The sequence below is a fragment of the Martes martes genome, assembly GCF_963455335.1.
Source record: "Martes martes genome assembly, chromosome: 5".
NCBI lineage: Eukaryota > Metazoa > Chordata > Mammalia > Carnivora > Mustelidae > Martes > Martes martes.
The window spans coordinates 18,417,857-18,438,906 of record NC_137892.1 but is presented as its reverse complement, the minus strand read 5'-3'; the positions used below and the strand labels follow the sequence as shown (position 1 = coordinate 18,438,906).

General features: G+C 58.9%; 1 protein-coding gene across 2 annotated transcripts in view; it reads right to left on the bottom strand.

Moving 5' to 3' along the window:
- Positions 1-20,294, bottom strand: part of FLT4 (fms related receptor tyrosine kinase 4) — a 39,901-nt gene extending 19,607 nt beyond the window's left edge. For both annotated transcript variants that reach the window (XM_080805121.1, XM_080805120.1), the window contains exons 1-10: positions 20,190-20,294; positions 6,182-6,278; positions 5,520-5,764; positions 5,241-5,353; positions 4,946-5,108; positions 4,646-4,785; positions 4,141-4,309; positions 3,746-3,863; positions 920-1,074; positions 637-799 (exon numbers count right to left, since the gene is read on the bottom strand). In XM_080805121.1, coding sequence (XP_080661247.1) covers positions 637-799; positions 920-1,074; positions 3,746-3,863; positions 4,141-4,309; positions 4,646-4,785; positions 4,946-5,108; positions 5,241-5,353; positions 5,520-5,764; positions 6,182-6,278; positions 20,190-20,256 — 1,430 coding nt within the window. In that variant the 5' untranslated portion in view covers positions 20,257-20,294. The remainder of the gene's footprint in view (positions 1-636; positions 800-919; positions 1,075-3,745; positions 3,864-4,140; positions 4,310-4,645; positions 4,786-4,945; positions 5,109-5,240; positions 5,354-5,519; positions 5,765-6,181; positions 6,279-20,189) is intronic.
- Between the last annotated feature and the right edge of the window lie 756 nt (positions 20,295-21,050).

The window sequence follows — 21,050 nt, the reverse complement described above, 5'->3', positions numbered from 1 at the left end:
GCCCCAACTCCTAATGCCCTCCAGACCTCTGGCCACCTTGGCACCCTCCTCTCCCATCCCCTGCTGGCCAAGCTGTCCCTGCTCGGAGCATACTCCTGGGCCTGTCTGTCCTGGTGGCACCCAGCTCAGCACAGGGGAGCACGGTCCAGCAGGCCCCGCGTTGGGGCAGGCTCTGCTGTTTACAGCTGTGACCTGGGGGAAGGCAGGTCCCCGCTCCGACCCTCTCTCCGTTGCCTCCTCTATGAGCTGTCATCATGAACAGGGCTCAGGAAAAGCTAACTGGGCATGGGTGGTGTGTCATGGGGCTCAGTATAAGCCTCATAAAACTAACTCAGGTCCACCCACTTGGAGCCCCATTCCTGTGGTCCCCCTGGACAATGCAATTATGTGTCCTGGGGGCTTTACTTTCAAGGAGGGGGTTGGGTGGGGGCCGCACCATGCTCAGTGTCCAGCCCGGCCTGACTTATGCTAGGGGGACGTGAGGCGAGGTGAGGTCAGGGATGGGCTCTTGTTGAATTGCCGCAGGTTCCAGCTTAGAGCAGGGCTCTGGGGAGGAGTGGGGGCTGGGAGTGGGGGTCTTGGCCAAGGTCGGGGACGGGGCCGGGAAGCGGGAAGGAATGGGCTGGAGCCACTCACAGGCTGCGCTGGGCGAAGGCCTTGCAGGGAGTCCACGGTCGCCAGTGCCACTGGACGCTGAGAGGAGGGGGGACCCCGTAGGCCGTGCAGGTGAGGGCCTGGCGACTGTGGCGGGAGTAGGTGCTGGGGGAGGAGGCCTCCTTCTCATGGATGTGGGGCGGCACTGGGGGCACAGGCAGACAGCGGGTCAGCAGGCCTCTGCGTACCACCCACCACCCCCTGGCATCCCCTCTTCCAGCCTGCTCCTCCCTTCCCTCCCCTCCATCCCCTCTCCCCCCCTTACCGTTTACCACCAGCTCCAGGCTGATGTTGCGCCTCAGGCCGGCCGCAGAGTTCCACAGGGCCAGGGTGTAGGTGCCCGCGCTGGCCTCCGTCACCTCCTTGAGTACCAGGGCGTGAGGACTCTGGCGCCCGGACACTGACTTTCTGTCCTTGTACCTGGCCCAGGAAGGGAGTTCAGCGGACTGCAAGGACCAGGCTCCTGCCCCATCCTGGCACGCCTTCCCTGCCAGAGCCAGGCCCCAACAAGGGCAGCGAGCGTGCTGTCAGGGGAGGCAGGAGGAGGCTGGTGCGAGTCCCCATGGGCCCAGCTCCAGCGAGAGACCCCTCCTGCACCAGACTAGGTGAGGGTTGGGGCTGGGGCGGCTGGATTTGGACTGGAGAGCTATGGGGATGGGATGGTCTGCAGGCCTGCCCTGGTCTCACCGCACCTGCAGGCTCAGGACTGGCTGCCATGCCCGGTACGCCCCGTCTTTCACTGTGGCGTGTGCTGGGAAGGATTGGAGGTGCAGTCCCCCTGCAGCACGGCCCAGACCCTTACCCCATGGGGGAGGGCCCTGCCTCACTTTCTGAGCCCAGCTCTGCCCTTCCTGGAGATTTTCAGATATGGGAGCTTCTTGCTGTCCTCACACCTGGGGCCTGGGCACTCGCTGTCCCCTCCTCGCTTGGATGCCCAGTCCTCTAGACACCTGTACGGCTCCCTCTCTCCTATAGGGAGAGCAATGTTAGAGCAGCGTTTCCCTACCGCCCTAGGAACCAGCTCCTGCCCTCTGCCCTGCTTCTACCTGCCTGCCCACGAACGCCCTGGTTTTCACCATGTGTCTGCTGACCATCTGTCTCCCCTAAGGAGTGGTGCAGAGACCGTCCCTGTACTGCCCTTCCCTACACAGCAGTACCTGCAGTGCCTACCCATACGTAAACAAATGCAAGTGCAAATACATGGACGCCTTACACCCCAAACCCGGGCCTGAGCTGGGGGGCACAGCACGGCCATTCTGCAGGCCGGTCTCCACCTGGAAATGGTCCTCCCTCAGGCAGGGGCCTTTCCCCGGATTCAGCCAGGGAGCCGCGGGAGAGGCACACCCTTGGTCAGAGACCAACAGGGGGGTGTCAGGGAGAGACCTGACTCATCCGGGGTCCCACACAGGGTGGAGCAGAGCAGGCCTGGGGCCGTGGGGTCTGCAGGGCTCCGCTGCAGACTTCTGAGTCCACCACCTGCTGTGTCAGTGATCCCATGCCAACCCTTTCATGGCCCTGAGCCCCCAGGGTCCTCTTCTGAAGACTTGGGAAGCAAAATGAACTTTCTTGCCGGGGTCATGAGGCTTAACTGAGCATTCAGTGTGAGCCTTGCGGCGGCCACGAGCTTTAGCAGCAGAGGACCAGCCTGGCTAGCTGTCCATTAGCTCTCCATCCGTTCACTTATAACCATCACACGCTTGACTCGAAAAGAGCCCTGTGGGGCTGTGGGGGCTACTAGTCCCTGGGGCCAGTGTCTCTGTGGACAGTGACCTGGCTGAGCGCATCTTGGAGGTAGGTGTTGGCCGAGGGAGAGGAGAAAAGCCAGAGGCAGTGGGGATGGTGAGAAGGCCCCAGCGGCTTGAGCATCAGGCCTGGGTCAGACCCCAGATGCAGCAGAGCTGGGGGAGAGCAGAGCCTCCCAGAGCAGCTGAGTCCTGCTGGCCTTGGAGGGCAGAAGACAGAGTCCCAGGGGTCTCCAGGAGGCTGACATGTGAGGGAGGGTCCAGGCTGCCCCTGGCCACCCCCCAAATGCTGGTCTTGTACCAGGTACCTCCAATGGACCCCAAAGCCTGTGGCCTCAGAGGGGGTTTTTTCCAGGCCAGGCCCGGGGCATCCTGAGGTCCTCCCAGGAGGTAAGCCAGCACAGTGAGATCCCGGTTGAGACTGTCTGGGCCTCTGCTTGCTCAGCCCTAGGCTTTTCAAAGAGGTCATCCTGCCTGGAGGGATGTACCCCAGGCTGGGAAGGGCAGGGCTCCTCCGGCCAGAGCAGTGGGGAAATGATGAGGCAGAGCCCTCACAGGGGGCTTGGAGTTCGGGTAGGAAAGCCCTCTCCCCTCTCCCACCTCTCTTTCCTTGTCTGCACCATGGGGGTGAGGCTACAGTGTGACAGCCCAGCACTGGGACACACTGAGGGCTCCGATGACCTGAGGGTGTGTGTGTGGGGTGCTATGCCAACCTGAGCTCTTAGAGAGCTCTCGGGGAGCACCTAGCCAGGGTGGAGCCACCACGAAGGGACCCCCTTCACAGGCCCTTGGTACACCCCGTAGGGGAAATCTTACTGTCAGGTCACAGGCCAGAGCTGGGGCCCTAGAGCCTGCGGGCCTCCTGGAAAGTCTTGCTTCCTGCCACACAGCTCAGGCTCGGCCCAGAGCCTGACTCTACAACACTTTGTGGAAACTGTGGCATCTCCGAACTTCTGGGTAGGAGGGCCCTGGTTGGGGGGGGGGGCAGCAACGTGTTCAGAGTGGGGCCTGAGGAGCCCAAAGCCGCTGTTGCAGGCTGGGCCAGAGCCCCGGGACATCCTCCCGCTGGCGGGGCCCTCCGAGATACTCAGCAGGTGCAGGGATGGGTTAGAGGAAGCCCTGCACAGCGCCCAGCATGCCCTCACACGACGTAGCTTGCACAGTTTCATAGCAAGATAACTTTTCCTCTGGCTTAAATGCTGTATCAGGTCCACATTCCTTAGAGTGTCTTCAGGGGTCTCAGGACATGGACCCTCGTAGTGGGGGAGGCTGCCCTTCCCACCCTGTGGTCTATTCTCATTCTGGGCCTGGGGGGTTCTTGAGAGAGGGGCAGGGGCCAGGGCTGGTACCATTGGAACTCTGGCGGGGGGTACGCCGCTAGCTTCACAGGCAGCTTCACCAGCTCGTCTCCTGCCGTGGCCTCCAGGACCGGACCCTTGAGCCACTCGACGCTGATGAAGGGCTTTTCTGCCGGATGGGAGGCATCCGTGTAAGGCCGGGCCTGGAGTCACTGACCTACCCCTGCCCAGGGACTCCCAGCCACGGTCCGGCAGCCCCAGCCGCCAGACGCTTTGCAGACCCTGCTTGCCATGCCCTCCGGGGGTCCAATCATTGCCCTCCTTTCCCTCTGGCTGGACTCCGCCCTGCTCAGGTGCGCCCTGCCCTCTGACCCCCGCCCACAGTGCACAGGGACCCTTGTTCCCTGGGCCTGATGACGGACGCCCCGCCCAGCCCCAGGCGGTACCGTGCACAATGACCTCGGTGCTCTCCCGGAATCTCTGGATGCCATTGTTGGCCTCGCACACGTACGGGCCCAGGTCGTGCTGGCTGACGTTGTGGATGGTCAGGATGCTGGAGAGCTCTGTGTGAGTCTGCTGGGAGCGCCGCTCTGGCACCCACTTACCCCGCTCTGCCTACCCACACCCAGGGGAAGCCCAGGGTCAGAGCAGGTGGGCTCTAGAAAAAACAGCACCAAGGGCACATACCCCAGCCCAGCTGTGGCTCTGGAAGCCTTGGACCCGGACCCAGAATGTTCCTTGGGGTAGCCCCTTTCATCCAACAGGGGGCTCTTTGGGAAGGGCTGGGTCCACACCTCTTCTATTCAGAGGCCAGTGTGCACCAGGCAGGGGGGTGGTGCGTGGGCAGTGAGGGGGACTCCTGCAGACAGTGTGGGCATAGGGCAGGTGTAGGCAGGGATAGGGCCTCTGGGGGTGGCTCCAGTGTGGCCCTGCAGGGGCTGTCAGCTTCACCTGCTTCCCTGGATAGTCCCAGTCGAAGGTGACACCTGAGTTGAACTCGGCCCACACGGTGCAGTTCAGGACCAGCTTCTCCCCGACCAGCAGCTCCAGCGACTTCTTGGGGAACAGCTGGATGTCATAGAGCTCATTGCCTGGTGACACAAGCACAGTGATCCCCGGGCCCCTTATGGGATGGCACGCACACAGAGCGCAGGGCACAGGGTGCCCACAGAGGCCAGCTGTGGCTCCGATGGTCCCGTCCCTGGGATTTGGGGGACGCCCCATCATCCTCCTGCTCTGGGCAGCCCATACCTGTGATGTGCACGAGGAAGGGGTTGGATAGGAAGTCCTGGCCGCCCCAGGTGGTCTCACACTGCAGGTAGAGGGCATCCCGCAGCAGCGGTGTGGGCACGCGCATTCCCCTGCGGTCATCCCAGACCACCTCCTGCCCGTCGGGCCGCAGCACTGAGCTTTGCTGCTGGGACATGGTGGCTCTCAGGGCCCTTTCTCCTGGCCAGACCCACGGCCACCTTTCCCAGGGACAGGACGGGATGGGAGGGACTGGAGCGTGGGACGGGAGTTGGGAGGAGGAGGAGGAGGGCCGTACCGATCGCAGCGTGACATTGAGGCCAGGGATGGACACCAAGCAGGGCACCCACATGGAGTCCTTCCTGTTGACCAGGAACGTATCTGGCTTGTTGATGAACGGCTGCTCCACGTCTGAGGGAGGGGGGCAGGTTGTGGGAGGGGAAGGCGGGGCTTGGGGGGTCCTCCTCTTAGGAGAGGGGCAGCCCCCAACCCTTCCCCCTACCGGGGTCTGCAAGCTGGGGGTGGGGATTGCAGGTGCCTGGTGCCCGTGCCTCCCGGGCAGCCGCGGGGCCCTCACCTCTCACGAACACGTAGGTGCTGGCGGCTGTGGTGCCCTCGATGCGGGCTTTGATGTACTTGTAGTAGCAGCGGTAGCTGCCCGTGTCGTTGGCCCGGGCCTCCTGCAGCAGCAGTATCTTGCAGTAGGGCCTGGTGTCCGTGCCCTCGCAGTCTCGCACCACCCCTGTGTCCTCGCCGTCCTTCTCCCCTGTGGCTGGTGCCTCCTGAGCCCCTGGCCAGGACCACTCCAGGGGGTGCTGCCCCCTGGCAGAGGACACGAGAACTCAAGCCCGAGCTGCAGCCCCCAGGGCACAAGCCTTGCCCGTAGCTTGTCTCACCCCGAGGTTGGAACAGCCCAATTTTGGGGCACAAGCCACGGCTGAGGGTGGGTGTAGGGGACCAGGGGTCCATGCAGGGTAACCTGGGAGGAGGGCATGGACTGGCCTGGGGTCAGCATGGAGTGATCTAGGGCTGGGGGTGGGTGCCAGGGGTCTGCAGGGCCAGGGACAGACCATGCTTCCAGGCATGCACACTCAGGTGCCCAGGGAGCCCCACTAAGCCTTGAGGTCGCTCTGCCCTCACGGCGGGGGGCGGGGGTGCGCCTCCTGGATTCTCCTCTACCATCTCCTGCCTTGGCCTGGGGGCACTCAGGCCCCTGTCCCCTGGCTGAGGACTGCGTACCTGCAGGAGATGGACAGGCTGTCACTGGCGTCAATGACGTGTGTCTCCTCTGTGATGTTTAGGGTTGGGGGGGTCATGGAGTAGCCCCTCGCCAGGCCTGGGGTGGAACACAGGGTTATTATGGCACTGGGTCGTGAGTTCACACGGTGACATCAGTCTGGTCCTGAGGGGCCTTCCCTCCCCCTAAGAGCATACTCCTCCCCAGGGCCGGGGTTGCTCTAGCTCTTGGCCCTGGGCGTACCTGCAAGGCCCCAAAACAATGAGAAATCTCTAGCTCAGGTGGCCCTGGCCCTTGTCCCTGGCAGCAGTCTGGTCCCACCCCTCAGTGACCCCTGACCTAAGGGAACCCCAATCTCTCGCCCCACATACACTGAGCTCCAGCATGAAGTCAAAGGGGGAGACCGCAGGTCTCATCCTACACTGGGGGACACCTGGAGGGTGCGACCCTCCCCCGTTTGTCTCTGACATGTCGGTGTGTGCATGCCCGTGGGCTTGTGTGCGCACGTGTGTGCGTGTGTGCGTCTGCATGTGAGATCCCGGTGGGTGTGGGAGCAGGCCTTCGGGAGGTCTGGACCTGGAACTCTGGCAGATGCATCCTGCCAGGACCATCCTGAGACAACAGGAAGAGAGGACTGTGTGGCTGGAAGCCCAGGGCTGTGTCCTGTCCCTCCCCCTGTGTCCCTGTCCTCCTGGGGGCATAGCCCACTATTGGTCCCAGCCCGCAGCCCTCTCCAGTTCCACAGATCAGCTTCCCCGTCCTCCCCAGCCCAGCTCTCTGATGCCCAGTGTCCCATACTGGCAGCTAACTGTGGCACGTGGATCCCAGGAGCCCCCCACTGTAGTTGGCTTTACCCCACCTTGACCCTGACCTGCCCTAGGAAACAGTCCCAGGACACACTCTGGACACCAAGATCTCATTTCAGCATCCTAGGGACAAGGCAGCCACTAGCCAGGGCCTGGCTCACCCCTCCCTTCTGTGCCTCCTGCTGGCCAAAACTTTCTAGGCACCACACCACTGTAGGCCAGAGGCAGAAACTCCTCACTGAGCATCTAGTCCCATTGTACAGACAGGGAAATGGAGGCCCTCCTGCTGGAGGGCACTCTCACTTTCAGATGAAGTAGGGGCACACCAGGACTCTGCCCATTGCCCTTCTTTCCAGCTTCATCTCCTGATACATCTCTGAGATGCATAGAGCTCTCACCATTGGGACCAAAGGGCTCACTTTGGGACCAAAGTGCCAGGCTTTTCATATCTTCTTCTTCTTTTTTTTTAAAGATTTAATTAATTTATTTGAGAGGAAGAGAGAGAGAGAGAGAGAGGAATATAAGCATGAGGAGGAGTAGAAGGAGAGGGAGAAGCAGACTCCCCACAGAGCAGGGAGCCAGATGTGGGGCTTGATCCCAGGATGCTGGGATCATGACCTGAGTTGAAGGCAGACGCTTAACTGACTGAGCCACCAAGGAATCCTCAGGCTTTTCCTATTGTGAAGTCTTTTCCTTCACCTGACTTTTTGCCCTGGACATTTGTACTTCCTTTCCTCCTGAGGATCCCCCTCTTCAGGGCCTAGTTCACTTATCCCTTCCCTGTGGTGGGGCAATCAGCGTTACTCAGGCAGCTTCAGCCTCCTGGGCCCCTGGTGTTAGAATATGTCTCAAGCTTAATTGTGGTTTTCTGGTTACATCTGAAGAGAGGCTGTATTTTCTTCACTTTCCTAAGTTCAGTACAAAGGAGAGGCACACTGAAGGTGGGGGGGATGGATTCAGTAATGGTAGGATGGGTGATGGATGATCAGACAAATAAGTAAATGGATGGGTGGTTGGATAGTCGGGAGGGTGGATGGGTGGATGGATAGTTGGATGGGTTGATTGTGGGTAGATGGATAGTAGATGGATGGAATGATGAATGAGTGATGGGTGGGTGGGTAGACAGTGGGTGGGTAGATGAATGGGTGATGAATGGATGGGTGGATTGTGGGAGGATGGGTGGACGGGGGTGGATGGGGGTGGATGGTTGAATTGTGGGTGGATGGGAGTAGATGGGTGGATGAGCATGGACGGGTGGATGGGTGGGTGGATTGTGGGTGGAAGGGTAGATGCTGGAGTGGGTTGATGGCTGGTGAATGGGGCTTGTAGGATCTTCCTCCCTAGAGGACACCATACCACCAAAGGAAGAATCCACATCACTGTACTAAACAGGCAGACCATCTATTGTCTTTGCCAACCCTTTCACCCATCTGTGCAAGTCTCTCCCTTGTTGCCCCAGTGCCCCGTCTTCACTCACTTCCACCAGGCCCTGAATGATCAGCAGACTGTGCTGTAGACCTCACTGTCTTCCTCCATCCCTCCTGCCTTCACCGAAACCGGAAGCCTTCTGAAGCCCCGCTTTCCCTGAGGTAGTAACGCTTTCAATGGTACATGCCTGGCAGTGGAGGGCTTCCTGTTGTCATCTCCCTTCTTTGATGGTATCACCTGCTCCCCGCTAAAGCTGTCATTAGCTGCTGTCCTGGTTATTTCCCCTCATTCTTTGCTCCTGGCTCTCCAGCTCCCATCGCCCCAACTCAGGCCAATCCTCATGGTTTCAACATCCACACAGATGACTCACCAGTGTCCTGGCCTTTGTGGTCCTCATCTCCACTGTCCTCCCTCCTCCTCTCAGCCACTCACTTCCTGGGCACACCCTGGACCTGGTCCTTACCAGAACCTACGCCATCATGAGTTCCTGCCTCCTGTCCTGCTCTCCCCATCTCCCCTGCCTCTTGCTGGATGCCCTTGTCCCACCACTACTAAGTCCTTCAGCCTCATCAAAACTCTCAGTCCAGGAACCCCTCCTCAGATAGCCCCTCATGGCCTCATCCCTGTCCTGGCACAGTGGGGACCTCAGCCCATCATTTGTATTCTTTCCTTGCCTCTCACCTTCCACCCCAACCCTGCAGCACCACTATGGCCCCCAGTGGCTCAGCATTCAGTACAAAGCCAGAGCTCTGTGCTGCTGCCCCCTCCTTTCTTGTCCTGTAGGCAGACCCTAAATGGGCCCTTGGACTGAAGTTCACAGTGTTCTCTCCTCTCTCACTCTCAGCATTAATGAAGTAAAGCCATTAGATGGAGATCATCTTCCTACATCCAAACTCCTCACCCCCTGCCTGGGTCCTGGAAACCTTCTGACACTTCCCCTCCCAAGGCCAAGCCTTCCATCTCCCATCCTATAAACAACATACTCCTGCCAAACTCCTTCATCCTCTATTCCCTTCCAGCCCTGCCCCCTTTCCTATTTCCCTTCACAGCAAAAACTCTGCTTGCTGTCCCTTCCTTTCACATTGGCTCATCCTCCCTCTGGGTGCAGATGTCACCCCTGTTTTATGGAGCCATTGGTCAAGGTATCCCATGATCTCCATGCTGCAGGAACCGTGGTCACTTCAGGCAGGGAGCAGGGCTGTCTCCTCCTCTGCCACCTTCTGTGAGCTCACTGTCTCCTTGTCTTCCTCTTTCCCCTCTGCCCAGCATCACATGTATCGCTCCTCACTCTCTTCCTTATAGGTCTCTCCCTTAAGTGTACAGATATCTCCGGTTTCTTCTACCTCCTGTCCTTCTCTCGACTCCAATCTGAAGTATCCAGTTGCCATAGCACTTGGCCATCCTACAGACACCCTGGGTCCCACATTTCTGATGTTGAACTCCAGACTCATACCTTCTTCACTCTTGCCAAGGATTCTCCTTGATAGTTCCCATATCCCCTATGGGAGAAGCTATGGATGAGATTCGACTCACCCTCTCCAATCCACCACCAAAGCATCCCAGAACCAGCCCCTGCTGTAATACTGGGGCCTGCTCGACTGCATTCAGCCCCAAAGTGGGTACCTGGGCCTACTCTTACCTTTCTTCAGTCTTGCACATAGTTGTTAGTTAAGAAACAAAAGGGGGCGATATCATGCTTGTGCTTCAACCCCATCAGTGACTTCCCACTGCATTTTCAGGAAAATGCAAACTCGTGGCTGGACCACTGACCCCCTTTCCATACCCTTTTGGGCCACTCTCACCTTGTGTTCATGTCCTTCAGCCATCTTGCCCTTCAGGCTGTCCCATAACATGCATGTTCCTTCCTGTCCCAGGGCCTTTGCACATACTTCTCCTGATTTGCCCCCTCTCACATGCCCTGCACAGGCTGGCTTCTTCTCACCCTCAAATCTTAGCTTAATCATGACTTCTCACCCCGTCCAAAACCTAAGTCACCTTTTAGTATCTATTTTAAAACATCCTGGTTACTTTATCCTTCTTGTTGCGATTTGTAATTAACTTATTTATTTATTCGGCTGTTCGATTTACATTCTTTTTAAAAAAGATTTTATTTATTTATATGAGAGAGAGATGGAGAGAGCACAAGCAGGGGGGAGTGGCAGGCAGAGGGACAGGGAGAATCAGAGTCCCTGCTGAGCAGGCAGCCCAATGTGGGGCTCGATCCCAGGATCATGACCTGAGCTGAAGGCAGCCACTTAACTGACTGAGCCACCTAGGTGCCCCTCAACTTATGTTTTTCCATTTCCTCTACTAGACAGTAAATTTCAGTGGGGGTAAATTTCAAAGGACCAGGACAGTCTCCTTTTTTATCCCACCCCACATCTAGCACAGCATCTGGCACAGAATCAAGACTCTTTAAACACCTGTTGAATGAATAAATGGGTGAGTAGATGGATGGATGGATGGATGGATGAATAAATGAGTGAATGGATGGGAATATGGGTGGATGGATGGATGGAGAGATGGCTAGCTGGACTGTCAGATGGACAGAGAGATGAATAGAAGGACAAATAGATGAGTAGAAGGATGAATGGTTGGTTGAAACGAAGGATGGCAAGGTGGAAGAACAGATGTACAGAAAAATGGATAGAAGGATGGATGAATGGAAGGATGGTTGATGGAAGGATGGATAGGTGAATGGATGAAAGGATGGAAGAAGGATGGCTAGATAGAAGGATAGATGGATAGATGGACAGATGGATAGAAGGATGGATAGATGGGTGGAAGGTTGGATGGATGGGTGGATGGTTGGATGGATGGTGGATGGATGGATGGATGGACAGATGGATAGATAGAAGGATAGATGGATAGATGGACAGATGGATAGAAGGATGGGTGGATGGATACATGGATGGATAGATACATGGATGGATGGATGGATAGATAGATGGACAGAAGGATAGATAGATGGATAGATAGATGGATAGAAGGATGGTGGATGGATGCCTGGATGCATGCATGGATAGATACATGGATGGATGGGTGGAGGGATGGAGAGGTGGATGGCTGACTGGCTGGCTAAACAGGCCTCAGGTTTTCTTTTAGGTTGGAACTATGGTCAGAACCTGTCATTCCTCTGCAAAATATGTTTCCAGTCTTAAAGACCAAGCCCCCGGTGACCATGTGTACCCTAGAATGTTCAGCAGCTAAGACAGATCTAACTCAATGACTGTCTTGCCCAGAGGTTCCATGCTGCCCAACCCCCACCTGCAAACCCAGCGAAGATGCATCCTTCCTGCCCTGCCGGGCTGTTGTCTGTCCCCAATGTCCTTCCCTTCCCATAGCAGGAAGCGCTGTCATCCTGGCCTCTGCTGCACTCCCCCTGCCTTCCTGTTCCTGGCCCAGGAACTGGCTTCTTCCTTCCCCTGGCCTACGGCCCTGGCCCCCCAGCTCGCTACAGAGTAGTTGGGGCAGGCGCCGGGCCGAGGTCAGAGAGGCCAGAGTGCACACCTCCTCTTCTCTGTGCTGTCAGCAGCCTTGGGCAGTGGGGACCCTGGCGTCAGCCACAGGCAGCCGGCTGTGGGAGCAGCACACTGGGATCCTGGGTGAGGGGCGAGTGGCAGGAGGTGGGGGTGTGGGCAGTCCTCTGTGTTAGGGACTAACCATGGCCTTGCAGTTGTTGGCTCCTTTGATCCTCACACAACCCGGGAGGAAGGGAAGAATCACGAGTCCAGTCGGCAATGAGGAAACTGAGGCTCTAGGACCCATAGAGGCAGCCGTGCAGGCGCCCGGGTCTGGCTGAATCCAGGCCTGTCCCTGCCCAGTTCCCAGTCCTCACATCTCTCTGTCTCCTTTTCTCCCAGCACGACCCTGAGTGCCTGCCTCTCTACTCTCCAGCAGCCTCCATTCTGGCTTCCAATCTGTCTGAGCGATAGCCTAGAGGGCTGTCGTGGTCTGAGGACACCCTCACTGGCTGCTTGTGGCCTTCCGTAGCTGTGCATGCCCTTGGCCTGGCCTCCAGGGTGAAGCCCATCCCAACAGGCCCCGCCCTCCTGGCCAGCTTCACCTCCCAGTGCTCCTGCCACCTCCAGCATTCACCAGGTCCTTGCCCACCTCCCTGCTGGCGTCAGGTGGTGTCCTTTGTTCTTTCCTGTTCTCTGTGCCTGGAGAATCGCTGCTCCTACTCCAAGACCCGAGACTGAGTGCATGGTCTCTCCCCTGTCCCTGTCCTTAGTCATGGCTCTGTCCTCAGGTGCAGCATAGCCAACCCAGGGATGAAGTCCAGATGGTCTGTGAGTTCAGGGGTGCCCTTCCACGCACTGACAATTTCTTACTGCAGACGCTATCGTGGTCACCCTGTGGGTGAGGGGGACTAGGTGGCAGTCCTGCCAGTCTGATCCACAATCTCCTTAGCAACTGTGCCCAGAACAACAGAGGCAGCTAGGGGCCAGGCTGCAGACTGGAGGCAAGCTGAAGGAGAAACATGGGGGACAGCTGGCCAGGGGAGGCTGGGCTTGGGGTCTCTATGCATGTATCCTAGAGGTGGGTGGATTTGGGGAGACCTGCTCAAGGGAGCTTCACTCTTGGAGGGGAGGCACAAGGGTGTTCTGTCCTAGAGTTCCCCCCCACAAACCCTCCACACCTGGCTGGTAACCTCTGTGCCTCCAGAGGTCAAGGGTGACAGTCAAGAGGCCACAGTCCCCTGACTCTATAAGACTGAGATGGCTGGGATAAGAGGGGCTGTTCCCAGAGTGTGCTTGGAGCCCCCCGAGCCTGACTGTGTGCCCCACAATGCCAATCTCTGGCTGTGTGGCCTCGGGGAGGGCCCTTCCTCTTTCCAAGACGCAGTTTTCCCACTTGCAAAATGAGAATTGTCCCTAGGAAGATAGGGAACCACACCTAACATGATAGCACGTCACAACCCATTGCAAGAACAAACTGTTGCTGGCTCATGAGCACCCAGTCCGTGGCTGTCACCGCCTGCTGAGTGTTTTGCACACCACAGCTATGGTGGTGGTGGGGGTGGGTCAGAGAAGGCCCTACTCATAGGAGGGGGTGAGATGAAATGTGCTTTGTAGAATGCGTAGGAGCTGGCTGGCCCAGGAGAACACACAGGGCAGAGGGGACAGGTGAGGCTAGAATATGGGTGACCTGGGGCTTCCAGGTAGATGGAACAGATGGGCAAGGAGGCCACAGGAAAGGGCTGTTGGCTTGCTCACTGCTGCGCTCCCTCCTCCTGGTGATGGCACCCTCTAAGGCTCCAAGCCTACCTGTGAGTGTTCCACCCTTCCGGGCAGTGTTCCTGAGCGCCTGCCAAGGGGGGGGGGAAGGGAGGACTTGCTTCCCAAATGTCTCCGGCAGGGCACCCTGCTCAACCCCTCAGACCAGACCATACCCACTGTGGGGCAAGACAACTAGAACCATAGGGCGCACGACCCCCCAACCCACAAGACGAGCACATGATTCAAAGGTGGAGAATTCTCAGTATTGGCAAGGTCGTAGGCAAACAGGCAAATAGGGACTGAGCACTAAAGGAAGGCTCATACTCATTGACCTCCCCCACCCCCACCCCATTCTGCTTACCCCAGACATCCTGTTAGGGTAATAATAGCAAACATGGATTTAGCACTCTCTGTGTGCCAGGCCCAGCCTGTGCACCTACACACCCCACCCCCCCACTCATGCCCCTGAGGTGGGCTCTGTTCTTGTCATTTTGCAGTTGGGAAAACAAAAGGTACAGGAATTAATGTGCTGCTCAGAGATTATCTCTGGGGGACAGGATCGCAGGAAGCTACTCCTTACTCCGTACATGTCTGTATTCTTGGGGTTTCGGCAGCTCGAACTATCTTTTCTGCAACAGGCCTGGAAGCATGGCTCTCCCTTCCACTACAGTTTGCCATCCTCGTGGCATTCACCTGTCAGGCATTTCTAACTCCACTCAGCCCCCACAGCCAACTGGTCATGAAGTCATGTTCATCCTCAGAGGCAGCACCAAAGATGGTGGTGGGGGTTCCCAAACCTGGGAGCTCCAGGTTTGCCCCTCTTCTCTCCCTGCCCGCCCCCCTCCCCAGCAAAGTGCTTTGCGCTCAGACACCAAGCAGGGAACACCTTGCGCCCAGAAAGCCAGATCCTGGGACAGCCCCTGTCTAGTACCCCGCCCCTCCAACCCACTGTCCAACTGGCCTCAACGTCCATCCCCTGGCTTGCCGTGCCAGTGTCTCCCCACTGATCTAGAGTTTCCCAGTGGCTAGATTATTTTTCTGGAACATAAGTCCCTCTCCTGCCTAAAACCACTATGTTACTTGGGGGCAGAAGCTGCGTTCTTCCCATGGCCTTACAGGTGACTGCTGCTCCCTCCAATCCTAGAGTCACATGTTGAGGCCCTCTCCTTGGGTCCCTGCTGCATGTTTCTGCAGCTCCGTGCAGCGGTCGGCCCATTGCATCTGACAGCTGCTCAGTGCAAGGAGGAGGGGGCTTATGTTTGCCTTTCATGGCGGGGTCCCCAGCACGTGACTTGGCCTGTGACTGCCCCAGCTGCCTGAGGGTCTAGGGAGCAAAGGGACAGCAAAGAGTGGGTGGGCAGGAGTGGAGGTGAGCGATGGAGGTGGAGATGTACTGCAGTGAGGTAGGCACGCTGGCCAAGGGTAGACTTGGCAGAAAGGCAAGGTGTCTGTGGGGCGTATGCTCCTTTTGAAAATTCTCTGGGACAATCAGGATAAAAATGTCCAAGAGGTGGTCAGAAATTTAGGCCCCCACCTGCCCACCCCACCAGACCCTTCATTGGGGAATGCAGACAACCATCTGCCCCTTCTGACCCCTTGGCCCCCATGCCGTCTGGGACCAGATCCCTGACCCCTGACACTCCTTCAAAGCCTTGTGAGCCATCCCCACCCCCAGCCTTAACTCCTGATCTCCAAGATGGACCCAGTAAGTCATGACACAAAACTAAAACCTTCACATACCCTGGTGTAAAGCAGTCTGATGAACCGTTTTACACTGAGGTGAGGCCCCACTTCTAGACACTCCAAAGGCACACCTCTGTGCCCCTGTGTGCTGCTTTATACGGATGAATCTCCATCCAGCAGAATTTGGGGTAGCTCTGAGGATGATGCTTTAGGTTGGGTGAGGATCAAAGCTTCTTCCCCCAAACCCACCTGAAATCCCTCGTTCCATGCTCTGGGGGGCACACAACGTGTGGGAATGAAGCCCCCCCCCCCCGCCGAAACCCACCCACTCAGAGCAGTCCCACCCTCTGCTTGGAGTTCTTGGCAGCCCCTCCGAAGGCAGGGTGTATCTAGAGCAGGAGAAAGGTCATGTGCTGGAAGCTGGGGTGTGCGGTGGGTGCAGGCTAGGCAGACATGGGGTTAGGGATGCCCTTGGGACCCCAGCAGGAAGGGTTTGGACCACTGGCTCAAGAAGTTGGGCTTATCGCTGGCTGGGGGTGCTGCGGAAAGCTCCGATCTGTGTTTTAGAAAGGTCCCCGCTGGGGCACCTTTCTGGAAGCAGGGACGGAGGTGAGGCTGAGTGGGAGCAGGGGCCCCTGGACTACCCCCTGGGGGGGGAGGGGCACCCTGGCAGAGGCTGAGCTCCCTGCAGTTATGGGTGCAGCCGGCTGTGCCAGGCAGTTGCCGTGGTCTGCCTGGGGTCAGGACTCTGCTCCGCGGCAGCAGGACGGGCGGTGTTATCAGACAGCCCAGCTGGCTCAGAGGTGGCCCCCCAGCGCTGCTAAATCGGGGCCGTGGGCTCCTGCCGCAGGAAGAGGGAAACGCAGGCAGGATGTCCTCTCCTGTGGCCGACAAGTCCTTTCCCATGAACCCCTGCTGACCTCGCTAGACACGTGGCGGGGCTCCCCCACTCGCCACCGTGACCTGAGCCTGCTTGCGGGGCTCCCACACCCTGGCCTGGCTCGGGACGGGGTGGGGGGAGCAAGGGGGCCCCTGAGGCGCAGGAGCCCGGGCCCGGGGGCGTGCCCACTGCTGCCGCACCCAAGCCCAGCCCTGCCAGCCCCGAATGCCCGCACCTTCCTGCTCCCAGACTTCTCCCTTCGGCATGACCGGAAAACTGAGATCCCAGAGGAAGCCAGTGTCTGAAAAGGATCGAAACTCAGGAATCCCTGGCTCCAACTGGACACGTCGTCGGCTGCCTTTGGCTCCAAAGTCAGCGCAGGGAGTGTGAGGGGCTCTCCAGACCCCTCCCTCGGCCCACCTCCCTCCTGGAGAGGACTCTCAGAGAGTCGTGGAGGACCAGGAAGCCCTGGTGGGCAGAAACCTGCCCTGTGGGGGAAAGTGTCCAAACCACAGCCTGAGGAGTGTAAACCAGACACTCCCTCCTGGCTAAGACCCCACTTAATTTTCCTGGGTTCCCGGATTGCCCTCTGCCCTATTATAGTCAAGTACCCCCAAGTTTCCTCCTTCCTTATCTGACCCAGTTGTATCAACTGGGAACTCCCACGGGGAACCTCCTCCTGGAGGACCTGGTTCCAGGCAGCCCTTCGTTTTGCCCCACCTGTGCTCCTCCTCGCAGGGTCCCCACCTGGTTAACCACCTTCATGACCCATTCTGTGGCTTAAGCCAGAGACTAACTAGCACTCATCCCTCTCACCGCCCCCCTCCCCAGCTGCCTCTTCCCCTGCCATAGCCTCCTGGCTGTGGGCTCTCACCTTGTTTTGCCCAGATCCTCTCTTTTGCAGGTGTGCCGCTGGCTCCCGCCACCTCCAACTGCTTCACTTCCCCCACCCTACCTCTGGCCCCCTGGAGACTCTAGCCTTATCTGACTACCCACACGTCCCCATACACCAACTGGACTCTCCTTCCTCCGAGCCTTGGAGGGGTTCTTGGCCCTCCTTGGAATTCCCTTCCCTGGAGTCTGGAGATCTCTTCAAGAAACCCCAAGCTAGAAGCGATGCCCACTTCCTCTGCAGCCCATGGCTACCAGCTGGGCCTCATGGGGGTCCTGAGCACTTCTGTCCCTACAGTAGAGATGTCTGATACCATGTCCGTGTCCCAGCCAGGCTAGCACTCAGGAAAACCCATGCAGGATGGAGCCGGTCCAAACCCTCCCTGAGCCACTCTGAGCAGGCACCGAAGCTTGTGACTTGCATAGAACTTCAGTCTCTTTCCTTGGGTCGGGGTCCCACTGCCTGGGGCAGCGAGGGGGGTGGCAGAGTGGGGATCTGGCCAGATAATCCTCATTACACTTCATTCTCAGTCTAATGTCTTGTCGTGTGGGCTCTGTGCTCTGAGGAGAAAGAGAGCCCTTCAGCCACAGTGCCTGAGCTGGGGCCAGTGGCCCACAGGACCGAGTAAGGTGGCCCAAACCCCCACATCCTGTCTGACTGGCATGCCCTGACCCTCCCCCACTGCCCTGTCCACACCTGGGCCTGGCTCAGGCCTGAGGATCAGGGACAGCGGAGAGCTGAATGGCTGGCCACATGAGACTCAGCCCACAGCAGGGGCCAACGTCCTCAGGCCAGGGCAACCTAGCTGCCCGTCTGTCCCTGAGCAGACCACCCACCGTCCAGTGGCACAGACAGCCACTCTCCAGACTAAACCCAAAAAGCAAAGGCCTGTCCTTTGCGACCTGCCCTCTCCCCAGGGACACTGCCAATGAATTGCCTTTTGGAACTAGACTGGGACCCCCAGACATAAAGTCCAGCCCCATACAGCCCCTCAAAAGCTTGCCCAGTACACTGCTATGCATGGGGACACTGAGGTGTGGGGAGAAGAAGTTGCAGCCCAGACCGCACAGCCAGGGATTTAGGGACTGAGCTGAGACAAAAATCTGGATCTAGGGCTAGCCACGTACTGTGGAGGAGTCAGCTTCAGCATCCCTGAGATTCTCACCTGCCGGTACCTGGCCATCCACCCTGGCTGTCCTGACACCTGGCTGCAACTTAAGTGTTTATGCTTCTGCTCCTGCATCCTGGGTCAGGCTGGCAGCTCCTCAGGGCAAATGCAGGGCGTATTTCCCAGCAGCTGCGCAGGGGTCTATCTGGGCCACCCTCCTCCATGGGCCCCTTCAGCTAACATTCTCTCCCTTCCTTGTCACTGCCTGACTTTGGTACAAACCACCTGGGCTCCCCATAGGACCGGCCTCATCCCTCATTCCTTCTCCACCTCCGGAGCACCCAACCCCAGGCTCTCCCCATTCTCACACTTTGCAGAACATTCCCTGCCTCCCTGGAAGCCGCTGGCTCCCTCCCTCCCACATTCCTGTGGGGGAATCCCATCCGGAACTCTGCTGCTCTGCTCCCCCTCCAGCTCCCCAGCCCAGCCTCTCTTGAGCTTCAGACAGGACACCCAACGGCCAGCCGGATGTCTCCTCAAGGTGGGGTCTCCCACTCCTCAGCCTGACCCATTTCACTTCTCTCACCACACTCATTCAGTCACTCAACAAACACACTAGGTATCCGGCCTGGCCCTGGGCTGGATGCAGGGTAGCAAGGAAGGGCAAAGGGGCAGCCCCTCTTCTCTGGGCTGCCCCAACTCAGAGTCGTCCTCCATCCTGCCTCTAGATTCATCCACACCTCCTTCCTCTCCCCTGTCCCCTGCCCCTCAGCCTGTGAAGGTGTGGAGAACAGGTCTCTGTTATCCTACAGATCTGGGCGGACCATTTCCCTTACTGCTGGCCTTTGGGAACCTTGCAGAAGTTACAGATGTCCTTGTTCTATGCTCCCTCCTCTGCAAAATGGGTTTAACACTCCCTTGGGAGGATTGTTAAAAGAGACGAAGTGTTCAATATCTGCCATGTTCAAAAGTAGCGAGGGCCCCCTCCAGCCCTTCCAGCACTTTCCCCTCAACCACTGCGGACCCGTGACCCTCTCTCTACCCTCTGATTGTCTGGGTCACTAGATCTTGTGTAGACGTCCAGCTCATCTTCACCCCTCCTCTGACATCTCTATACAACGACACTTCCTTGCTCCTTTGCTCATCTCCCACACGTCCTCTTCTCCAGCCGCACGGGGGCAACTTCTGGTCATACTCCTGTCACAGACCCTACCCCACGTGTTTAAGACCCTTCCGTGGGTGCCCCTGCCTTAGAGTACGAGCTCTTGAGTTTGGCCTCCAAACTCAAGACGCTCCCCGTCAAATACAGGGCAGCGCTGGCATTCTGCCTCTTCTGCCACGTCGATCTCTCCTGGGTTGTCAACTCAAGATTCTTAAGTTCCCCTGTGCACCTGCGCCCAATCCGCCCGACGGCGTGGGTCTCTGGTGGTCCCCGAACCCCGCCTCCGCGATCTCTGGCCTGGGGAAGGTGGACACCTGCCCCGAGCGCCCTCTGGGGGACCGATCTCGAGCGCAGCTGGGAGGTGTCGGGAAGTGCGCACCCAGGTCTGCGGCCCGGCAGGGATCGCCGGGGTACGGTCCCCGTTGCGCGGGGAGGGGAGCGCAGCGCGGTGCCGCGCCGGGACTCCTCCGGGTAGCTGGTAGGCGAGTGAAGGATCCTCGCTGAGGATGCGGCGCGATGGGGCCCGGCTCCAGAGAGCTGAGCCACCACAGTGGACGGTGGTCGAGGACCCCGAGCACCATCCCGGCACTGCGGTGCAGACGGTGCCCGGGGTCTGACCCGCCTGCAGTCTCCGCCCGCCCTTCCCTCAGCTTGGCGGGCCCCGGCTCGGTCTGCCGGGCTCCATCCCGCGTCCGTATCCCCGCGCTCCCAGTGCCCTCTCGCCTGCTGCCCCAGGCTCCCGGGGGTCCAGTGCCCCGCCCGTCCCCGTCCCCCGGGAAATCGTCCCCGCTCGCGGCCAGCCGCGCACTCCTGCGGGCGGAGGGCTCACCGCACTCGCCGTCGAGCAGTCCGAGGCAGAGCCACAGGCGCAGGCACAGCGCGGCTCCCCGCTGCATCTCCAGCCGCTGAGGCTCGGGTCCGACCTGCGCGGCCGCCGCTCGGGGCTCGGAGTGTGGGCGCACGGAGCGAGCGCGGGCGGGGCCGGGGCCGGGGCCCGGCGCGGCCGAGGCGGGGCCGGGGCGGGGCGGGGCCGGGACCCTCCCCCCGAGGGCGTGACCAGGCCCGTCGGACCGCCCCTCGCACCTATCGGTCCCTCCCCCTCCCCAGCCGGACTTGCTCGCCGGCTGGTTAGAGCGAACGCGTCTCGCTCGGTCGCTGGAGGCTGGTTAGGGTCCCACTTCCGAACCCCGCGGGGCCGCTCCGGGTGGACGGAGAACGCAGGGAACGCACCAGCCCTCCCCTGCGCGCTAAGAAGGCGACGAACCCCGCCGCGGTCAAGACTGGACGAAATGTGTCAGCGCCTACTTTTCTGTAATTTCCTTTCATCGATAAATAGTGTTCCAAGTAAGAAAAAGAAGCAATGAGTACAACTTAGAGATAGCGGTGTGTGAGATCTTTGGGAATGTTCAGCAAGCTTCATCTTACCACCTGCGCGGTGTGGACGGGGGCTGTACCCTCGCGGGCGGCATCCAGTAGAACCACCCCCCATCCCCCACCCCCCACCCCCGACGCACGGCCTCTTCCTTAGATCTCCCCCCCGAATAGTTTTACTCTGAGCTCATTCATAAGTCCTTGTATCAGGTGACACTCTACTCTCAGACTTGGCAACCCTCTCACAGACTTCCTTTCTCTTTTCAGTTCTGTCTCTAGAATTTTCCTATTTAAGAATAAATCCCCTGACGATGACTAT